The sequence below is a fragment of the Trachemys scripta genome, chromosome 2 (genome assembly GCF_013100865.1).
Source record: "Trachemys scripta elegans isolate TJP31775 chromosome 2, CAS_Tse_1.0, whole genome shotgun sequence".
NCBI lineage: Eukaryota > Metazoa > Chordata > Testudines > Emydidae > Trachemys > Trachemys scripta.
This window is the reverse complement of record NC_048299.1, coordinates 200,854,726-200,871,288: the sequence shown is the minus strand read 5'-3', so window position 1 is coordinate 200,871,288 and position 16,563 is coordinate 200,854,726. Positions and strand designations below refer to the sequence as shown.

General features: G+C 40.4%; 1 protein-coding gene across 2 annotated transcripts in view; it reads left to right on the top strand.

Annotated features, from left to right (window-relative positions):
• Positions 1–16,563, top strand: part of SMCHD1 (structural maintenance of chromosomes flexible hinge domain containing 1) — a 162,539-nt gene that overhangs the window by 11,713 nt on the left and 134,263 nt on the right. For both annotated transcript variants that reach the window (XM_034762716.1, XM_034762715.1), the window contains exons 2-7: positions 5,787–5,862; positions 6,937–7,098; positions 9,592–9,674; positions 9,778–9,908; positions 11,590–11,704; positions 11,863–11,982. In XM_034762716.1, the coding sequence (XP_034618607.1) occupies positions 5,787–5,862; positions 6,937–7,098; positions 9,592–9,674; positions 9,778–9,908; positions 11,590–11,704; positions 11,863–11,982 (687 nt within the window). The remainder of the gene's footprint in view (positions 1–5,786; positions 5,863–6,936; positions 7,099–9,591; positions 9,675–9,777; positions 9,909–11,589; positions 11,705–11,862; positions 11,983–16,563) is intronic.

The following is a 16,563-nucleotide window of genomic DNA, read 5'->3' as shown; positions in this document are numbered from 1 at the left end:
GAGCAGTCGCAGGTGGTAGAGAGAACCTGTAAACGTGCATGGAGAGGTACCATTCTCTGAACAAGACTGTAATCACTGATGTGTCTGATACAGGTTAGCAGGTCCACCTGGGCTACCTTCAAATACGGGACATAGTCCCCAGAGGATATTGGGTTCCATATGAACATCTTTCTGCATAGTCTTCCTACTTGTTCTGCAAAACTTCATACTGCATATCTGGATGCATAATGCCTTGTGATGCACTGTGTAAACAAGCAGAGAGGCACACACTTCTCTCCCTTATGCCTGGAAGCTATTAGACCCTGGACATACCACCAACAGTTGATAATATTATGGCTCTTCATCTCCCAGGTGTCAGCAACTAACTGGCAGACGTCCTGAACAGACAGTTGGTCACCATTCACAAGTGGTTGTTGTGGAAGTCCATCATAGAGATGATATTCCTATGTTGGAGGATGCTGATGATAGAGCTGTTCACCGCCAATGTCAATTCCAAGTGCTAGAACTTTTTTTCTAGAGAGGAGGCGAGTCCAGGATCATTACCAAACACCTTTCTTCTCATGAGAGCCTATTACAAACATGAAAAAGGCCTCTTCAGGGTCATTTCCAAAATCAAAGGAGACAAAGCCATTATCTAGTTTGATACGGGGTGAGGCCATTTCGGCTGACAGACTATTACAAATGTCCATCCTGCCTCCAATCCAACTCCCAGATTTCTTGGACCTGATTTTACAATACCATGGCCAGATATACCATCCAGACCTGAAGTCACTGCAACTGAGGGTGTGGCTGTTGACTGGCTGGTGAAATACTACAGACAAAGACTTCTTGTTACAGGTCTAGGAAATACTAACACAGAGCAGGAAAGCATCTACCAGAAGAATGTATTTGTCTAAAAGGAAAAGTTTCTCAATGTTGGCAGTCCCACATGGTCTGGACCCGTTCCTGCAGACCATCAACTACTTATTGCACTTAAAACAGGTAGGCCTTTTTCTCAGCTCTATTACAGTCCACCTTATGGTGATTTTAGCTTTCCATCTGCCTGTAGGTCATTCTTGGTGTTTACTCATCCCAAGATATCAAGTTTCTCAAGTGACTATTACACACTCACCAGTCAAAGAACCAGCTCCTGCCTGGGACCTCAGTCTGGTTCATCTGAGACTTGTGAAGCCTCCATTTGAACGTCTGTCAGATTGCTCCCTGCACCACCTCACTTCAGACAGACTTCCTAATGGTTATTACTTCAGTCAGGAATAGTCAGTGAGCTTCAGCCACTTATATCTGAACCACATCTATAAAACATTCCATAGGAATAAGATGGTGCTGCAACTGCACGTGTTTATTCGTAAGGTGGTCTGAGAATTTTTCACCTAAATCAGTTGATCAACCTGTCTGTCTTCTTAAGTTCTTCCCAAAGCCACACTTTGCATCAGGAGAAAAGAGAGACACACTAGACTTTGCTTTACTACATTGATTGAACCAAATTAATCAGACTGTTGACCTGTCTGTTTAGAGCTATGGCTGTTTTTTTCTAAAGTCAAGCCATTTCCTTACAGAGGATAACAAAATGGGTAACGTGCTGGTATACCTCTCCTGTCAGACTTCAAGGCTCACTCCACCAGAGTTCAAGTGATATTCTTGGCCTGCGTCAGCAATATGTGTTTTTCTGAGACTTGAACAGTGATTGTAGTACTGCTCTCACAAACTTGGCATCAGCTATGGCAGCTAAGTACAATGCATAATGCTTCAACTGATGAAGTTGCTACTTCTCATTCCCACCACCTAAGAGGATACTACTTGCCAGTCATCTACATAGAGATCTATACTGACACTTGAAGAATCAAGAACAGTTGCCTATCTACAGGAACTGATTCTTCAAAATGTTGTCAGTGTGGCTATTATGACCAGGCCTCTGTTCCTGCTTTTTTGGGGTTCCCACTACCACAGGCTTCAAATTGTGAGGGAATGGTGGAATGTTGCAGCTGCTCTGCCCTTTATGGCTTTGCAGAGAGCTTGAGGAGGCACAAGGTGCATGTGTGGCTACAGAGGACACCGCTATGCAAAAAATTCTGAGCTTGTTCACGGAGACCCATGTACACTTAACCATGAGATCCACAGTGACTACAAAACCTCAAAGAATCACAGTCACAGTAGGTTAAATAATCATACTTTCCTTTCTGTCTACATTGCCAAAATTCTTGTCCAGTCTGTTATCCCTCCCTCTTTGTGTAATGCAGCTTCTCTCTGGTCCTCCTGCCATACATCTTGCCCCCTCACATCTGTCAAAAATGCTACAGCTAAGATCATCGTTTTGGCCAGTTGATTTGACTGTCTCATTCCTGTCCTTCCACCTTTTCCATTGCATCAAATAAAATCTGCTTGTTCTCTGAAGGCCTTCCACTCAACTTTATCATTGTCCACCACGCACTCTGCTCTGCAATCAATGCCAAGCTTCTTTGTCCATTTTCCTGTTTTTCCTACAAGTACTTTCATGCTTCCTTCTGTGCTGCTCCTTATGTATAGAATAACCTTCTCAAATTTAATTCATAAAGCCATGACCTTGTCTTTCAAAGCTGTTAACACATGTTTCTCTTGTGATGTTTATTATTGTAATGGCTGGGGCATAGGCAGCTGGCCCTGTGTTCACAGGGCTGGGATTGAATTCAGGAGTTGGGACAGGTTGCCAAGTCAAGAGACTAGTACTATGGTCAAGCTGAGCTGGAGTTGAAGCCAGGAGACAGTACTAGTTAGTAAGCCAAGTGAGGCAGGGGTCAAAGCAGGTGTCCAAGACTGGATGAAAGGCAAGGTCTATAGCGATAGCGAGTGTGAGTCTTCATTGTTGCTGAGAGGGCTCACTAGGCCAACTTCCTGGTTTAAATAATTGGTGTGGACCAATCAGGCGGCCACAGGTTTCTGTTCTGGTGTCTTTGGGAGGTACCGCAGGAAGTACCAAACTGTCCAGTAATTGTTGGATACTACTCAACCCAGCTCCTCAGTGGAAGTGTTAAATCACCCAGGACCCTGCAGCCCTGGGTACTAGATCCTGCCAATCCTTACTGACTGAAACATATTTTTTAGATCAGTATCTTCCTTCTGTTTGGCAGAATGAAACAGTTTGGCATTTTGTAGCACCTGCTCTACTGCTCCAGCTGTTATGACATCACCCAGTTGCTCTCCTGTGCTGTGATGCTGCTGCTTCTTTGTCAATGGCATTGATCTGGCTCTTTAGAGTATTTGTTGTTTTGGCATGCTGGCAAGATTTTCCTCAGGACTGTAAGCAACAGAAGGGAAATGGTGACATTTAATAGTTTACAAATATCAAACTTGAAGGGAATTTCATGGGACAAAGAAAATGCATTTTTGTAGCCTCTTTCAAATTTGTTGCAAACAATGGAGATGTTGGAGCTTCTTAGGGAAAGAATCTGTTCTAATAGAAAAAGTTAGGCAACCTAAATATAAGGGTTGATATCCACTCTCCCTATAATAAAGTAGTGCATGTTTAATCTGTTTTTGCTAAACTTGTATGCTAATGGATATTCAGTTTACAGGATCCCATGAGGGTTGTGGGAAGCATTCGGCATCCTAATGAATAGTTAAATTAAGATATTTACTAGGTGTGCGGCATCATTTTTAAGTGACAAATAAGATGTTTGTATATATTAGAAGTATAGAAAATACAGAAGTTACTATATCAAAGAAAAGTACACATTTGTTCAAACTAATGAGTACAAGTTTTTTGAAGAAAGCTATAGCAGAGATTGATATAGTTAAGAGGTAATGAAGGTTGTCAGAGGTATGTCAGGCATATGATAATACCAAATATGTATTTTTAAACTTGGAAAGGAGAAAAGTTTGATGGGACTTGACTGCAATATTCAAAATTAGAGTATTATAAAAAACTGATTTTTATTTTTTATTTTATTTATTATAATGTGAGAACAAATGGCCACTTTGAATGAAGATGCTATTTTAGGAAAAATAAAAGAAATGCCATTTTAACTAATGTATAATTCCCTTTGTGTGGGTATTGTAGTCAGATACTAGGCATGGGTTATTTCATGGAGCAGGTCCTCAAGGAATCAATTATGAAACATTTAGAGGAGAGGAAAGTGATCAGGAACAGTCAGCATGGATTCACGAAGGGGAAGTCGTGCCTGACTAACCTAATTGCCTTCTATGATGAGATAACTGGCTCTGTGGATGAGGGGAAAGCAGTGGATGTGTTATTTCTTGACTTTAGCAAAGCTTTTGATACGGTCTCCCACAGTATTCTTGCCACCAAGTTAAAGAAGTATGGGCTGGATGAATGGACTGTAAGGTGGATAGAAAGCTGGCTAGATCGTCGGGCTCAACGGGTAGTGATCAATGGCTCCATGTCTAGTTGGCAGCCGGTTTCAAGTGGAGTGCCCCAAGGGTCGGTCCTGGGGCCGGTTTTGTTTAATATCTTTATTAATGATCTGGAGGATGGTGTGGACTGCACTCTCAGCAAGTTTGCAGATGACACTAAACTAGGAGGCGTGGTAGATACACTAGAGGGTAGGGATCGGATACAGAGGGACCTAGACAAATTAGAGGATTGGGCAGAAAAAAACCTGATGAGGTTCAACAAGGACAAGTGCAGAGTCTTGCACTTAGGACGGAAGAATCCCATGCACTGCTACAGACTAGGGACCGAATGGCTAGGTAGCAGTTCTGCTGAAAAGGACCTAGGGGTCACAGTGGACGAGAAGCTGGATATGAGTCAACAGTGTGCTCTTGTTGCCAAGAAGGCTAACGGCATTTTGGGCTGTATAAGTAGGGGCATTGCCAGCAGATCGAGGAACGTGATCGTTCCCCTTTATTCGACATTGGTGAGGCCTCATCTGGAATACTGTGTCCAGTTTTGGGCCCCACACTACAAGAAGGATGTGGAAAAATTGGAAAGAGTCCAGCGGAGGGCAACAAAAATGATTAGGGGTCTGGAGCACATGACTTATGAGGAGAGGCTGAGAGAACTGGGATTGTTTAGTCTCCAGAAGAGAAGAATGAGGGGGGATTTGATAGCAGCCTTCAACTACCTGAAGGGGGGTTCCAAAGAGGATGGAGCTCGGCTGTTCTCAGTGGTGGCAGATGACAGAACAAGGAGCAATGGTCTCAAGTTGCAGTGGGGGAGGTCCAGGTTGGATATCAGGAAAAACTATTTCACTAGGAGGGTGGTGAAACACTGGAATGCGTTACCTAGGGAGGTGGTAGAGTCTCCTTCCTTGGAGGTTTTTAAGGCCCGGCTTGACAAAGCCCTGGCTGGGATGATTTAGCTGGGAATTGGTCCTGCTTTGAGCAGGGGGTTGGACTAGATGACCTCTTGAGGTCCCTTCCAACTCTGATATTCTATGATTCTATGATTCTATGATCATTAATATTTGTAGCTATGCAGTTTAAATTACGGTTATTCATGTTTCATGTGTCAGGTTCTAAGATGATTGCCTACAAGACAGTGTCTCCTTGTGCAAAGCCTTGCAAGCTGTCTATTTGATGGTGCTTGCATCATGTAAGGGAAACCTCGCATACCAGAGCATTCTGCAAAGATGTAACAGCAAGTGAAAAAGAACTCTTGGAATTGGATTGTATTCTGTCAATTCGTAAAGTAATGTTGAGGGCAAAATATTGCATATTTGATCATTGTTCATGGATCAATGACAAAATGAATGGAAAGGAGACCATTCCTTTTAAATTTTTCTTTCTTTTTATCTATCCTTCACTTTATGTAACAGCTGATTTTTATAACTGGCTTTTTTACGATTTTGTAGGCATTCTGCATTTCTTCTGAAGATAACTTTGTTATCACAACAACCAATAGAAAAGAGGTTACAGATGACAACTTCAGTAAGTATAATATATTATTTACCATAAATCTCACTCCAAAACAGCTGTCCAGTGCATAACTGTATTAAAACCATAACAATGTTATTTGTATTCCTATGCTACATATACAATAGCAAATGGAAGTGCAAAGCTTCTTTATATAATAAAGCCTTGCAAAATTGTTACGAAAATCCATCTTGGAACAAATTTCACACACGCACTGTTTTTGATGATGGAAACTATTATTTAGTTGTCTGTCATCAGATAAAGTACTTCCATGTGCTAAGTATAATTTGCAATGTTGTCAAATGTATAGTTAAGGTTAGTATTTTTATTTTGCAATTCTAAATAATGCCAACTCTTCCAGGAACCATTGGGGCACTGAAAAACTAACAAAGTGGTTAAGTTACATGATAAGTAATGTCTGCCAAATGACATCTCATTCTACGTGAAGCTTAATTTCTTATGTAAATAGAGCAAAAAGTGGGTTTAGCTAAGCATACCAGGATAGTGACACACAACATTTTGTAACTGTTACACAGATCAGTCTTTTCTTATGACTGTAACTACGCTGTTTTCTTGTAGTGGATTTATTATAACGTTAGCAGATGAGGAACACTATAGGTAAAGTTGAAAAAGTATTTCCAATATAACTGTATACATTTGTTTACTTACTTTTCTTAGTTTGTGGGGTTTTTTGTTTTTTGGCCACACTTTTGTTTTGCTTCGGTTTAATCAAAAGGTAATCTTTGCTGCAAAACTGGAAGGAAATCTCAGCCTTTTTGGCTATGACAAAATGCTTTCTCCACTGTATGTTATAGTGTTATGTTTTTCATTCGGCTAATAAAAGTTTAAACTTTGAAATTGCAAAGATAATGTGTTAGTACTTCAATTGGAAGTACTGACTTTATTAAGTTTGGGGATATGAAAAGCTTTTGAATTAAGTTACTGTTCCTCCTTGGAACATTTCATAGATAGTTTTAACGTCTGATGCACCTCTTTTCTCTTTCCACTATCTTCCAGATTTTGGGGCAGGAGTTTACCAATATCTGGAGGGATTTTTCCTTCTTATTTAATATTTTAACTCCATTGCAGGTGAAATTGTTCAAGAAGGGGTTACTTTGTATTTGCTACAGTCAGTTGATCAGACACTACTTTCAGCAACAAAGGAGCGAATTGACTTCCTACCACACTATGACACACTTATCAAAAGTGGCATGTATGAATATTATGCTAGTGAAGGGCAAAATCCTTTGCGTAAGTATTCAGATTTTTTTATAATCTAAAAACTGTTTTTCATGTATTATTAATCATCATTTACCTTAGAAGGACCTTCATGAGCAAGGCATTTCTTGTCTTTAATAATTTCACTTGTATTTTACCTTTTGTCACTTCGGTTGGAGCATTTAAACTTAAGTTTTTTCAGTTTAAGTTCATCTTTACTTTTAAACTCCTGGTTTAGAAAGTGACTCTAAAAATAGCATCATGAAGTTCCAAGTTTACTGCATTTGTTACTTGCAGAAGAAATTTTCTTCTTTTACAAGCAAAAATATTTTGTTGAGAATTTTGCAAACTCAATCAGAGATATGAAAGCCCAGCCTTTCTTTCTAGTGCCTGCACTTGTAGTATATTTTGTATTTTGAACTTATTGATGCATGAGTCTGAGTACAAGCCTGCTCGCTGTCCCTATCAGTGTTTTGGCTCTTCTGGGCTGACAGGATTAAAAAATAAAAACTAGTTATCTTTGTTAATAAAGTAAGCTGGTGTACTCTTTAAAGAAGGTGTCACTTGTACATTGGTCATTTTTCTGATCATTGCTGCATTTCAAGGTACAAATTAATTTGTGTACCAACTTAATTAAATACTACTAAACTTTTGCTTTCTTTATTTAGTATGCATATCCTTCTAGGCTCATAACTGCCTAGAAAAACCACAGTTGTAGAACTATATGCACATCACTTCATGCACGGAATTCTGGATTATAATAAGATGTGGCTCACAGCTATCCCTATTTCTTTTCGCCAGCAGCAAACACCAGTTACTCACAATCTTTTGGATTACCATATTCCTATTTTCTTCTGCAGTTTTGGTTTAGTCTGTTGATGACTATTATTGTGGCAGTTGGAGTGTTTGGGAACATAGGAAAAGATACCTACTGGTTTAGACAAGTAGTTCCTATCTCCAACAGTGGCCAGTACCAGTTGCCTTAGAGGAAGGTGCAAGAGCCCAGCAGTAGGCAATTATGGAATAACCCGCACACAGGAAAAGTTTCTTCCTAATCCCCATTTCAAATTAGTGTATTTCCTGAAGCAATAAGGGTTTATAACCCTTTCAAAGACTATTTATTTTAATGTATACTATTTTACATCTGGATGACATTATTCATGTGTGTGTCCAGTTCTTTCTATTGAATACTGCATAGCCCTTTTCCTCTATGGTATGTTGTGGCAATGAGTTTCACAGACTAATTGTACGTTCTGTGGGAAAAGTATTTCTTCTTAACAGTTTTAAATGTGCTGCCTTTCAATTTAATTGACTACCCTCTGTTTTTGTATTAGAGAGGGTGAATAGACATGCCTGATCTGCTCTCTGTAAACTATTCATTATTTTGTGTACCATTATCTCGTCCAGTCTTATAGTTCTCCTTTAAGGTAAACTGTCCTAATCTTTTCAAACTCTCTTTATTATAGAGGTTTTTTCATGTTTCTTATCACTTGTTGTCCATCCCCTCCTTCTGTGATATCTTCTTTTGAGGTGGAATTACCAGAAAGTAACATCCTATGACAGATTGTTCTAAATCATGGCATTTTAATTTTTATTATTGCTCATCATCACTTTATGCACTCTAATATTTTGTTTGCTTTTTTGATTGTTGCTGCACACTGAGTAAAGGTATTCACTGAGCAATGATGTCCCATTCTTTTTTACTGAGATGTTAAAAAGTTGTCTGAGAAGTTCCGATTACTTCTTCCAGTGTGTGTTGCCTTGCATTTGTCAAATCTGCTATTGTACTTCCATTCACCAAATTTTTTAGCTCCCTCTGCAATTTTCTTCATCTTCTGTGGTCTTGACTAAACTTAAATAATTTTTTTTCTGTAAATTTTGCCACCTGTGCCCAATCCCTTTTTTAATGAATCCAGACTGTCCCATAAAATTTTGTAGATGAAAGGCAGTCTGTTAAACACTTGATGTCCCAGAAATTCATTCCTGATTGTGATAACTGATCCAGAGTGTGTTCCACCAATGAATAAGGAGGAACAGGTTTGTCTCCTGTGTTGGGGGTGGAGATGGGGAACTCGTTTAATTCAGTTATGTTCCCAAGCATAACTACTGGCCACTTGCCTGGTAGGGGACTTGAATATGCTCAGCAAACACTAATAATCACACATGAATGACCCTTAAAACACGTGATGGTGGATCAAGTACACCTCTACCCGAATATAACACGAATTCGGATAGAATGTGGTAAAGCAGCACTCCGGGGGGTGGGGAGGGGTGAAGAGCTGTGTGCTCCAGCAGATCAAAGCAAGTTCAATATAACGCGGTTTCACCTATAATGCGGTACGATTTTTTTGGCTCCCGAGGACAGCATTCTATCGGGGTAGAGCTGTATTTTTCATTGTCAGTCATATATTGCCCACACTTATCTTGGGAGTCATGCCCAGGGAACACTGGTTCAAGTGTGTGGGTATTTTCCTACTGCTACTTTTAGAGATCAATAATTACTAACAATTTTTTCTTTTTCCTTAGCATTTGCCTTTGCTGAGTTGATTGACAATTCTTTGTCAGCTACTTCTCGAAATACTGGTATTCGAAGCATACAGATAAAATTGGTAAGATACAAAAGGAATACTCTATTTTATACTCTATTCAAATTTAGGATTTCATGTATTCATTTTGGTTATTTTGGTTCTCCTTGTATTTCTTTCCAAACAGTTATTTGATGAGTCTCAAGGAAAACCAGCTGTTGCTGTGATTGATAATGGAAGAGGGATGACTTCTAAGCAGCTTAACAACTGGGCTGTGTATAGATTATCAAAATTTACAAGACAAGGTGACTTTGAAAGGTCAGAAAGCTTTATACATTGTTTTTAATCACACAACTGAAAAACTGACAAGTTGTGAAGATCTTTACAGAGTATATTTTTTAAAATAGAGAATTACTAATATCAGGCTTCATGTCTGGCTATATTGCATTGCTGTAGCCCAGCTGAGAGGTGATGAAGGTATGGAAAACTGAGGTCAGGTCATTGTTCACTAGGACGGGATAGAGTGCACAAAACAACTGGAGATGGTCGAAATTGTTACTCATGGATGCTGCTATATTAGGGTTTAGTGCCAGTGGGGAATCCAGGAACATACCTAAGCTATGCACCGAATTAGCCAATTGTGGATGGGTGCCTACAACCAAAAGAGACTGCACTGTGTTCTACAAATTATGTTATGACAGTAATTCACATCTTGCTTCTATTTCGGACTGCTTCAATTTGAAATGCAGATCAACCTATCCATTTCTATTGTAGGAACAAAGGATTTGCCAAACCAGATGAGTTTGTCCATCAAGTTCCATATCTTTGGAGTCAGGCTTAAGTATTGGGGGCATCTGCAGTTACCTCTGTCACACCACATTAGAATTGGGTATTTGACAGTCAAAAATAATTGGTCAAATACTGGTCAAATAATTTTAAAGCATTAATTTATTGGAACAGTAACAAAAACGACTTCATGGTCTCCAATAGACTTAGCCTTAAATATATACATACTTATGCCGAATTACAAAAAACAAGTTACTTAATTGTTGTTTTAACTTAAAAAAAAAAAAAAAAACCCACACAATGAAATGAAGTTTTAAAAAAATGAAAGAATGGCACCATGACTGTGGTCAAATAGTAGGTGGTCAGTTCATATTATTTGACAAGTCAGTTGACTGGCTTGCCAAACCTGCACCATATTCTAAAGGATGTCCAGCAACCTTTCTCATCTTCCTGACCCAAAAATCTGTGGTGAAAAAAGGGCTGTGTTATGAAGAGAAATTAACTTCCTAGTCTGTTTCTTTACAGCGGTTCCATATACTGTATGCAAAGGGGAAACTTACGTTAGGATTAATCCTGTCTTCTTTTACCATTCTGTCATCTTAAGTTTCTGTATAATGGCTATCATGGTATCTCAAATGTTTTTAACACAGATCTGGCAATTATGAGAAATATTTTTAAGACTGTGCCTTATGTCTTTATAAAAAGAACTTGATACAGAAGGAAACTGACCGAACCGAGTCATTTTCCTTCTGTAGTTTGTAGGGGGCCTATCGGTATGAACAAAATGGTTATAAGAATAAAGGTAATTCAGATAAGAGTTAAAATTCAGAAAACCAAACAGAGACTTACTCTGCCACTGGAAGGGCAGAAAAATTGTATACGTGGCACATTGGGGAGAGGTGAGGGGAAACCTATAAACAGTTTTGCTAGGAAGTCATGTTAATCAGAATACCTTGTGACCTACATGATTTCAGTTTAAATAATCAACTTTGTTTTTTCTTTTTAGAGATTGATAAAACTACAACCTGGATATTAGTTACAGTGTTAAATGTATGCTCTTAACATAGATCTGAGGTCTTGAATGAGAAATGTTGTGCATGAAAAACTTTAGGGACAGTGATGATTACAGGAGGTGTTTAATAAAAATGTTTATCCTTGAGCAGTTTTGTGATGTTTGTTTTGAAAAAAGTATTAAAGACAGTTTTGTTTTTAGTGATCATTCAGGATATGTGCGCCCTCCTCCAGTGCCTCGCAGCTTAAATAGTGACATCTCATATTTTGGTGTTGGAGGCAAACAAGCTGTGTTCTTCATTGGGCAGTCTGCCAGAGTAAGTAGAATGATCTCCATATTTTAATTATTAGCATTTCTTTACACAGTGACATTGAGGTAATTCATCTGCTACCACATCACTGAACTGTCTTTTTAACAACTCATTTTGGTGTCCTCCTGTGATTTTTAAATTTATTTTTCTTTAATGCTTAACAGATGATAAGCAAACCTGCAGATTCTCATGATGTCCATGAACTTTTCCTTTCTAAAGAGGATTTTGAAAAGAAGGAGAAAAACAAAGAAGCAATATACAGTGGATACATTAGAAACAGAAAGGTAAAGTAACGTTTTTTTTAAGTGAATATCTTTCCTAGGCAAACTAGTTTGTTTTATATAGTATACCTATAACAGTTTTCCAGGCATACCTATGTCACATGCACACACTTTGTGTCTGGGGTATAAAAGTTAATAAAGTGAACTTAATGGCAGTATATTGTAAGGTTTTCTCACATGTGGTTCTTCTACCATGTATTAACCCAAAGGATTGATGAGTCAGTAAGTGATGCTTTTTCTGTCTGAGTCACTGTGCTGTTTTGAGGTACTATCTGGAGAAAAATGCTTTAGCGTTGTTATTACTAACAACTGCAAATGTGCTGGCTTAGTACCAAACATAAAAGGAAAATATCCCAGCTTCAAGAGTTTGTAGTCTAAATTAGAGAAAAGAGAGTACATTCCAAACCAAAATATCATACATGAAATATACATTATAGATGAAAGGTTCACAGGGGTTTTTTGTTTGTTGTTCGTTTTGAACCTGGATGACTTATCATTGAAAAGCTTGTGGAAGTAAAGAGCCAAGGAGGAATTTGAATCGTCAGTTCTGCCCTGTTCCATTTTCCTGATATTTTGGAAGAAGAATTAAAAATGAGAGTGAGAGGAAAGACAGTAAAGTCTAAGGAGGGAGGCTCAAAAGGAGTGTAGGAAGAAAGAAATGAGACCAAAGATGTAGGCAGGGGCACAGCTGGAGGCACCTTGATGATGATAAAGGGCTTGAATTTTGATTTGGAAGGTGAGAAGTCAGTGAAGAAATTTAGAGAGGAGACTGATGTGGCTAGAGTGGCAGGAGATAGAACTGATTTTTAGAAAGAGTCCTTTGAAGATGCTGAAGTGGGAGACTAGAGAGAAGAAGGTTGCAATAGTGGAGGCAAAAAATGACTGCATCAACATGAGTTTTTGCTGTAGTGATAAGAAGGAACAGATACATTTTGGAGATGAAGGACTGGCAGGATTTGCTAAGGGCCTGGATATTGAGAGTGACCCTGAGGTTCTGATACTATGAAGTGGGGGGGAGGGGGAGGAAGGAGTGGGGAAGGGAGTGTTTGACAGAAATGGAGAAGGGAAAAAGAAATAAAATAAGTTCTTACAGTATGTGTCAGTGTGCACTGTAGGCGTGCATGTGCGGGAGACCAGCTTCCTCTTGTTAGTAGTGTCTGTTGGGGCCATGCATGTGCCATATGCCTCCTTGTGCTTCCCATAAAGGGAAGGGTGGCTGCGACTCCCTTCCTCATTTCCCTCTTACCTAGCTGTGTCTATTTGCTGAGAACTCTAGCATGAGCTGTCTTCGTCTTAAGCATCTGAAACATTTCAGATCAACCTTCATTCTCTTACTTACAACATTTTGGAGTTGGATAATCCTTGTCCCAGATCTAAATTCTTTGACATGACTTCCCTGTACAACACCAAACCACCTCCCCATATTGACAGCCCTTGTACAAGAACCTCAAGATGGCAGATTCAGAACCCTGTGATAGGCCAATTTTGTTTAAAGATAGACACAGTAGGTACTGTGTATGCCTGGGTGAGTCAGACATTCTAAGCAGTGGCTTTGTTTACCTTTCATTCTCCATTGTACCCGAAAATGGTGGGATGCAAGACAGAAGCTTCATCTCTTAGAACAATCTGAGTGTAGCATAGAACCCAGAAGTTCCAGGGTTAAAACCCCCCATACTGGTCAAACATTTGCCCTTCAGTGTTCCGAGCAGGTAAGTGGTGCCCAAGATGTCAGTGGAGAAGTCTGCACTGAGTAAGGAACTAACAGTGCCATTGATGCTGGCACTGACCGTAGTACTGGAATCATCAAGACCATTCACATCAAAGGTGATGCCTAAGATATCAAAGAAGGCCACTGAAAGAGGACACCCTGGAACACAGGAGTTCAAAGGAGAGCTTGGTGTCCTCTTATGCAGAGAGACAGGAAAGCATTGGGGAATAAACACTCCAAAACATGCCCAGCTCTGCAGATGAGTGGGAAAAGAGCATACTGCAGTGCAGCAGACTCCATTAGTACCCCACCTGGTACCAAAGGCCCCACTGCCAATGTTGACCCCAGCACTGGGGAAACAATCATGGACTGCAGGACTGTCATTGATACAGACAAAAGCCCCAGCACCATACCCATTCGCACTATCTCCGAAGGAGTTATACTCCTTGTCACCATCATAGTGTCACACCTTGCTGGTGTCGAGGAGGAAGTCCTCCCCTATACAGTTCCTGAGCAGTACTGCCAGAAGAACCTACTGTTCCACCCGTGTATTCATACAGCATGCCAGTGTAGGGGGGAGGGATAGCTCAGTGGTTTGAGCATTGGCCTGCTAAACCCAGGGTTGCGAGTTCAATCCTTGATGGGGGCCGCTTAGGGATCTGGGGCAAAATCAGTACTTGATCCTGCTAGTGAAAGCAGGGGGCTGGACTCGATGACCGTTTGGGGTCCCTTCCAGTTCTATGAGATAGGTATATCTCCATATATTATTTTTTTAGTTATTCTGGCATCTATCTTCCCAAGCCTCAAGGAGCCGCTCGCCTCCATTGAGGAGGAGATCTCCTTCTCCAGTAGTCTCATTATCGAGACTACAGATGAGAGTACTAGGAGGAATGGGACCTAGACGCACAAATTTATCAGTGACTGGTGTCGCCTCTCCCCCCCCCCCCCCCACCAAAGACTTTTCCTCTTTGTGTGACAAAGCAGTTGCCTTGGCACAGGTAACAATGCTGGATGATTTCAAAACATTCCAAGAGTTCCTGGTATGATTTGCAGATTCACTGGAGATTGAAACTTTGATAATACCTGAAAAATCTCTCAAACTATTCAATATCTGATCACCAGCAGGTCCTACCAGAATTGCCTTCCTCATAAATAAGGGATTACTAGACCCATTGCAAGCCCTGTCGCTAACAGCAGCCACTGCACCATCACCAGCAGAACATATTGAGAAAAGATGCCAGATTATACCTTCCAGGGTTGAGTACTTTTATTTGCATCCTACCACAGATCTCTAATGGTCTTGGCCATCTAAGAAAAATCATGCCAAAAATGCACCCGAATTCAAAGATTCCAAATGATTGAATCTGTTCAGGAGAAAGACCAACTGCTGTGCATCACTCCAACTAGCTAGTTGCTAAGCTCTTCTTTCCAAATATGACTTTTTAACATGGGACAAAGTGATGCTATTTATCAACAAGCTCCCTCATGAGACTAGAGGGGCTCTAGAGGACATTGTAAAAGAGGGCTGATTGGTGGCAAATATGTTGCTGGGTGCAGATGACATCACACAGCTAGATCCATGGCCACTGTGGTGACCATGCTGAGGGCATCTCTTGCGAACTACAAATCACTACTGAAGATTGCTCTTTGAAGGAATGGATAGAGGTATTTAGTGAGAAAACAATGCTCTATACTCACTAACAATTCCAAGGCAATTCTGTAATCTTTTGGAATCTGCACAGTTCGGATGTACTCCCCTCCACTTTAACATCAAGAAAGACCGTGGATGTCTTCCTATTATAGATAGCCTGAGTACCAGTCTAAAAAGTGTCAAGAGACAGAAGAGGAAGTGAACTTTTTTCCACTCTACTTACGTACAGAGCTCCATTCGTGTACCAGCAAATTTGACAACTTGGTCAAGAACTACACCAAGTCAACAGAGTACTTCCTTCAGAAGCCACCTTACTTCATTCCTTCAAGCAGGGACAGGCAATACTACAGACACATAGGTGCTAGATATCATCATCCTGTTTCGTTTTCTACCCCCTTCCCTGCCTTCCTTCAGGGACTCTTTTGCAAACAGAATTGGCCTCGTTGCTCTGTCTCGGAGGCATAGAAGAGTTGCCTCAGGAATACCAAGAGGAAAAGGCTTCTGTACTCTATATTTCTTCATTCTGAAGAAAGGTGTCTTCATCCTGTTCTAGACTAGACAAGACTCAACAAGTACATGCGTCCGATTCAGGAAGGGTAATGCTTTCCTTCATCACTCCATGCTCAAGATTGGTTCATCACTCTTAGCTTGCGGAATGTATTTCCACATTGCCACCCACCTGGACCACAGGAAGTTCTCTAGGTTCATAGCGGGACCTAGGTTCTAACCTTTGGACACACCATAGCACTGAGAGTATTTCCCCAAGCACCTGGCAGTGGTGGTGTACTTCATGTCTGTGCATACCTAGGTGACTGGCTGATCACAGGCAAGTGCCAGGTGAGACCAAAACAACACTAAATCAAGTCCTCTCCCTGTCCCTTCAATTAGGGTTTCTGGTTAACTACAAAAAATCATCTCACACCATTCCAGAAGATAGAATTAATAGGAGCCCTACTCAACTCAGTCAGCCCAAGCATATCTATCAGAGGACTTGTTCAGTTCCTTTCAGTCACTGACAAGACACTACATGATGCTCTTGCCCATGCCTGGGGTTATTAGGACACATGTATCTAGGTAACACTGTTTGCCAGACTCTTCTCCATTCTACGCACATACACTGCAGACATTCCAACATTGGCCAAGGACAGTGCATACTCCAACCAAACACTACATGGATAGATTGGTCATGGTACCATCCCAAGTCCTTTGAGAGGTCACCTAGTGG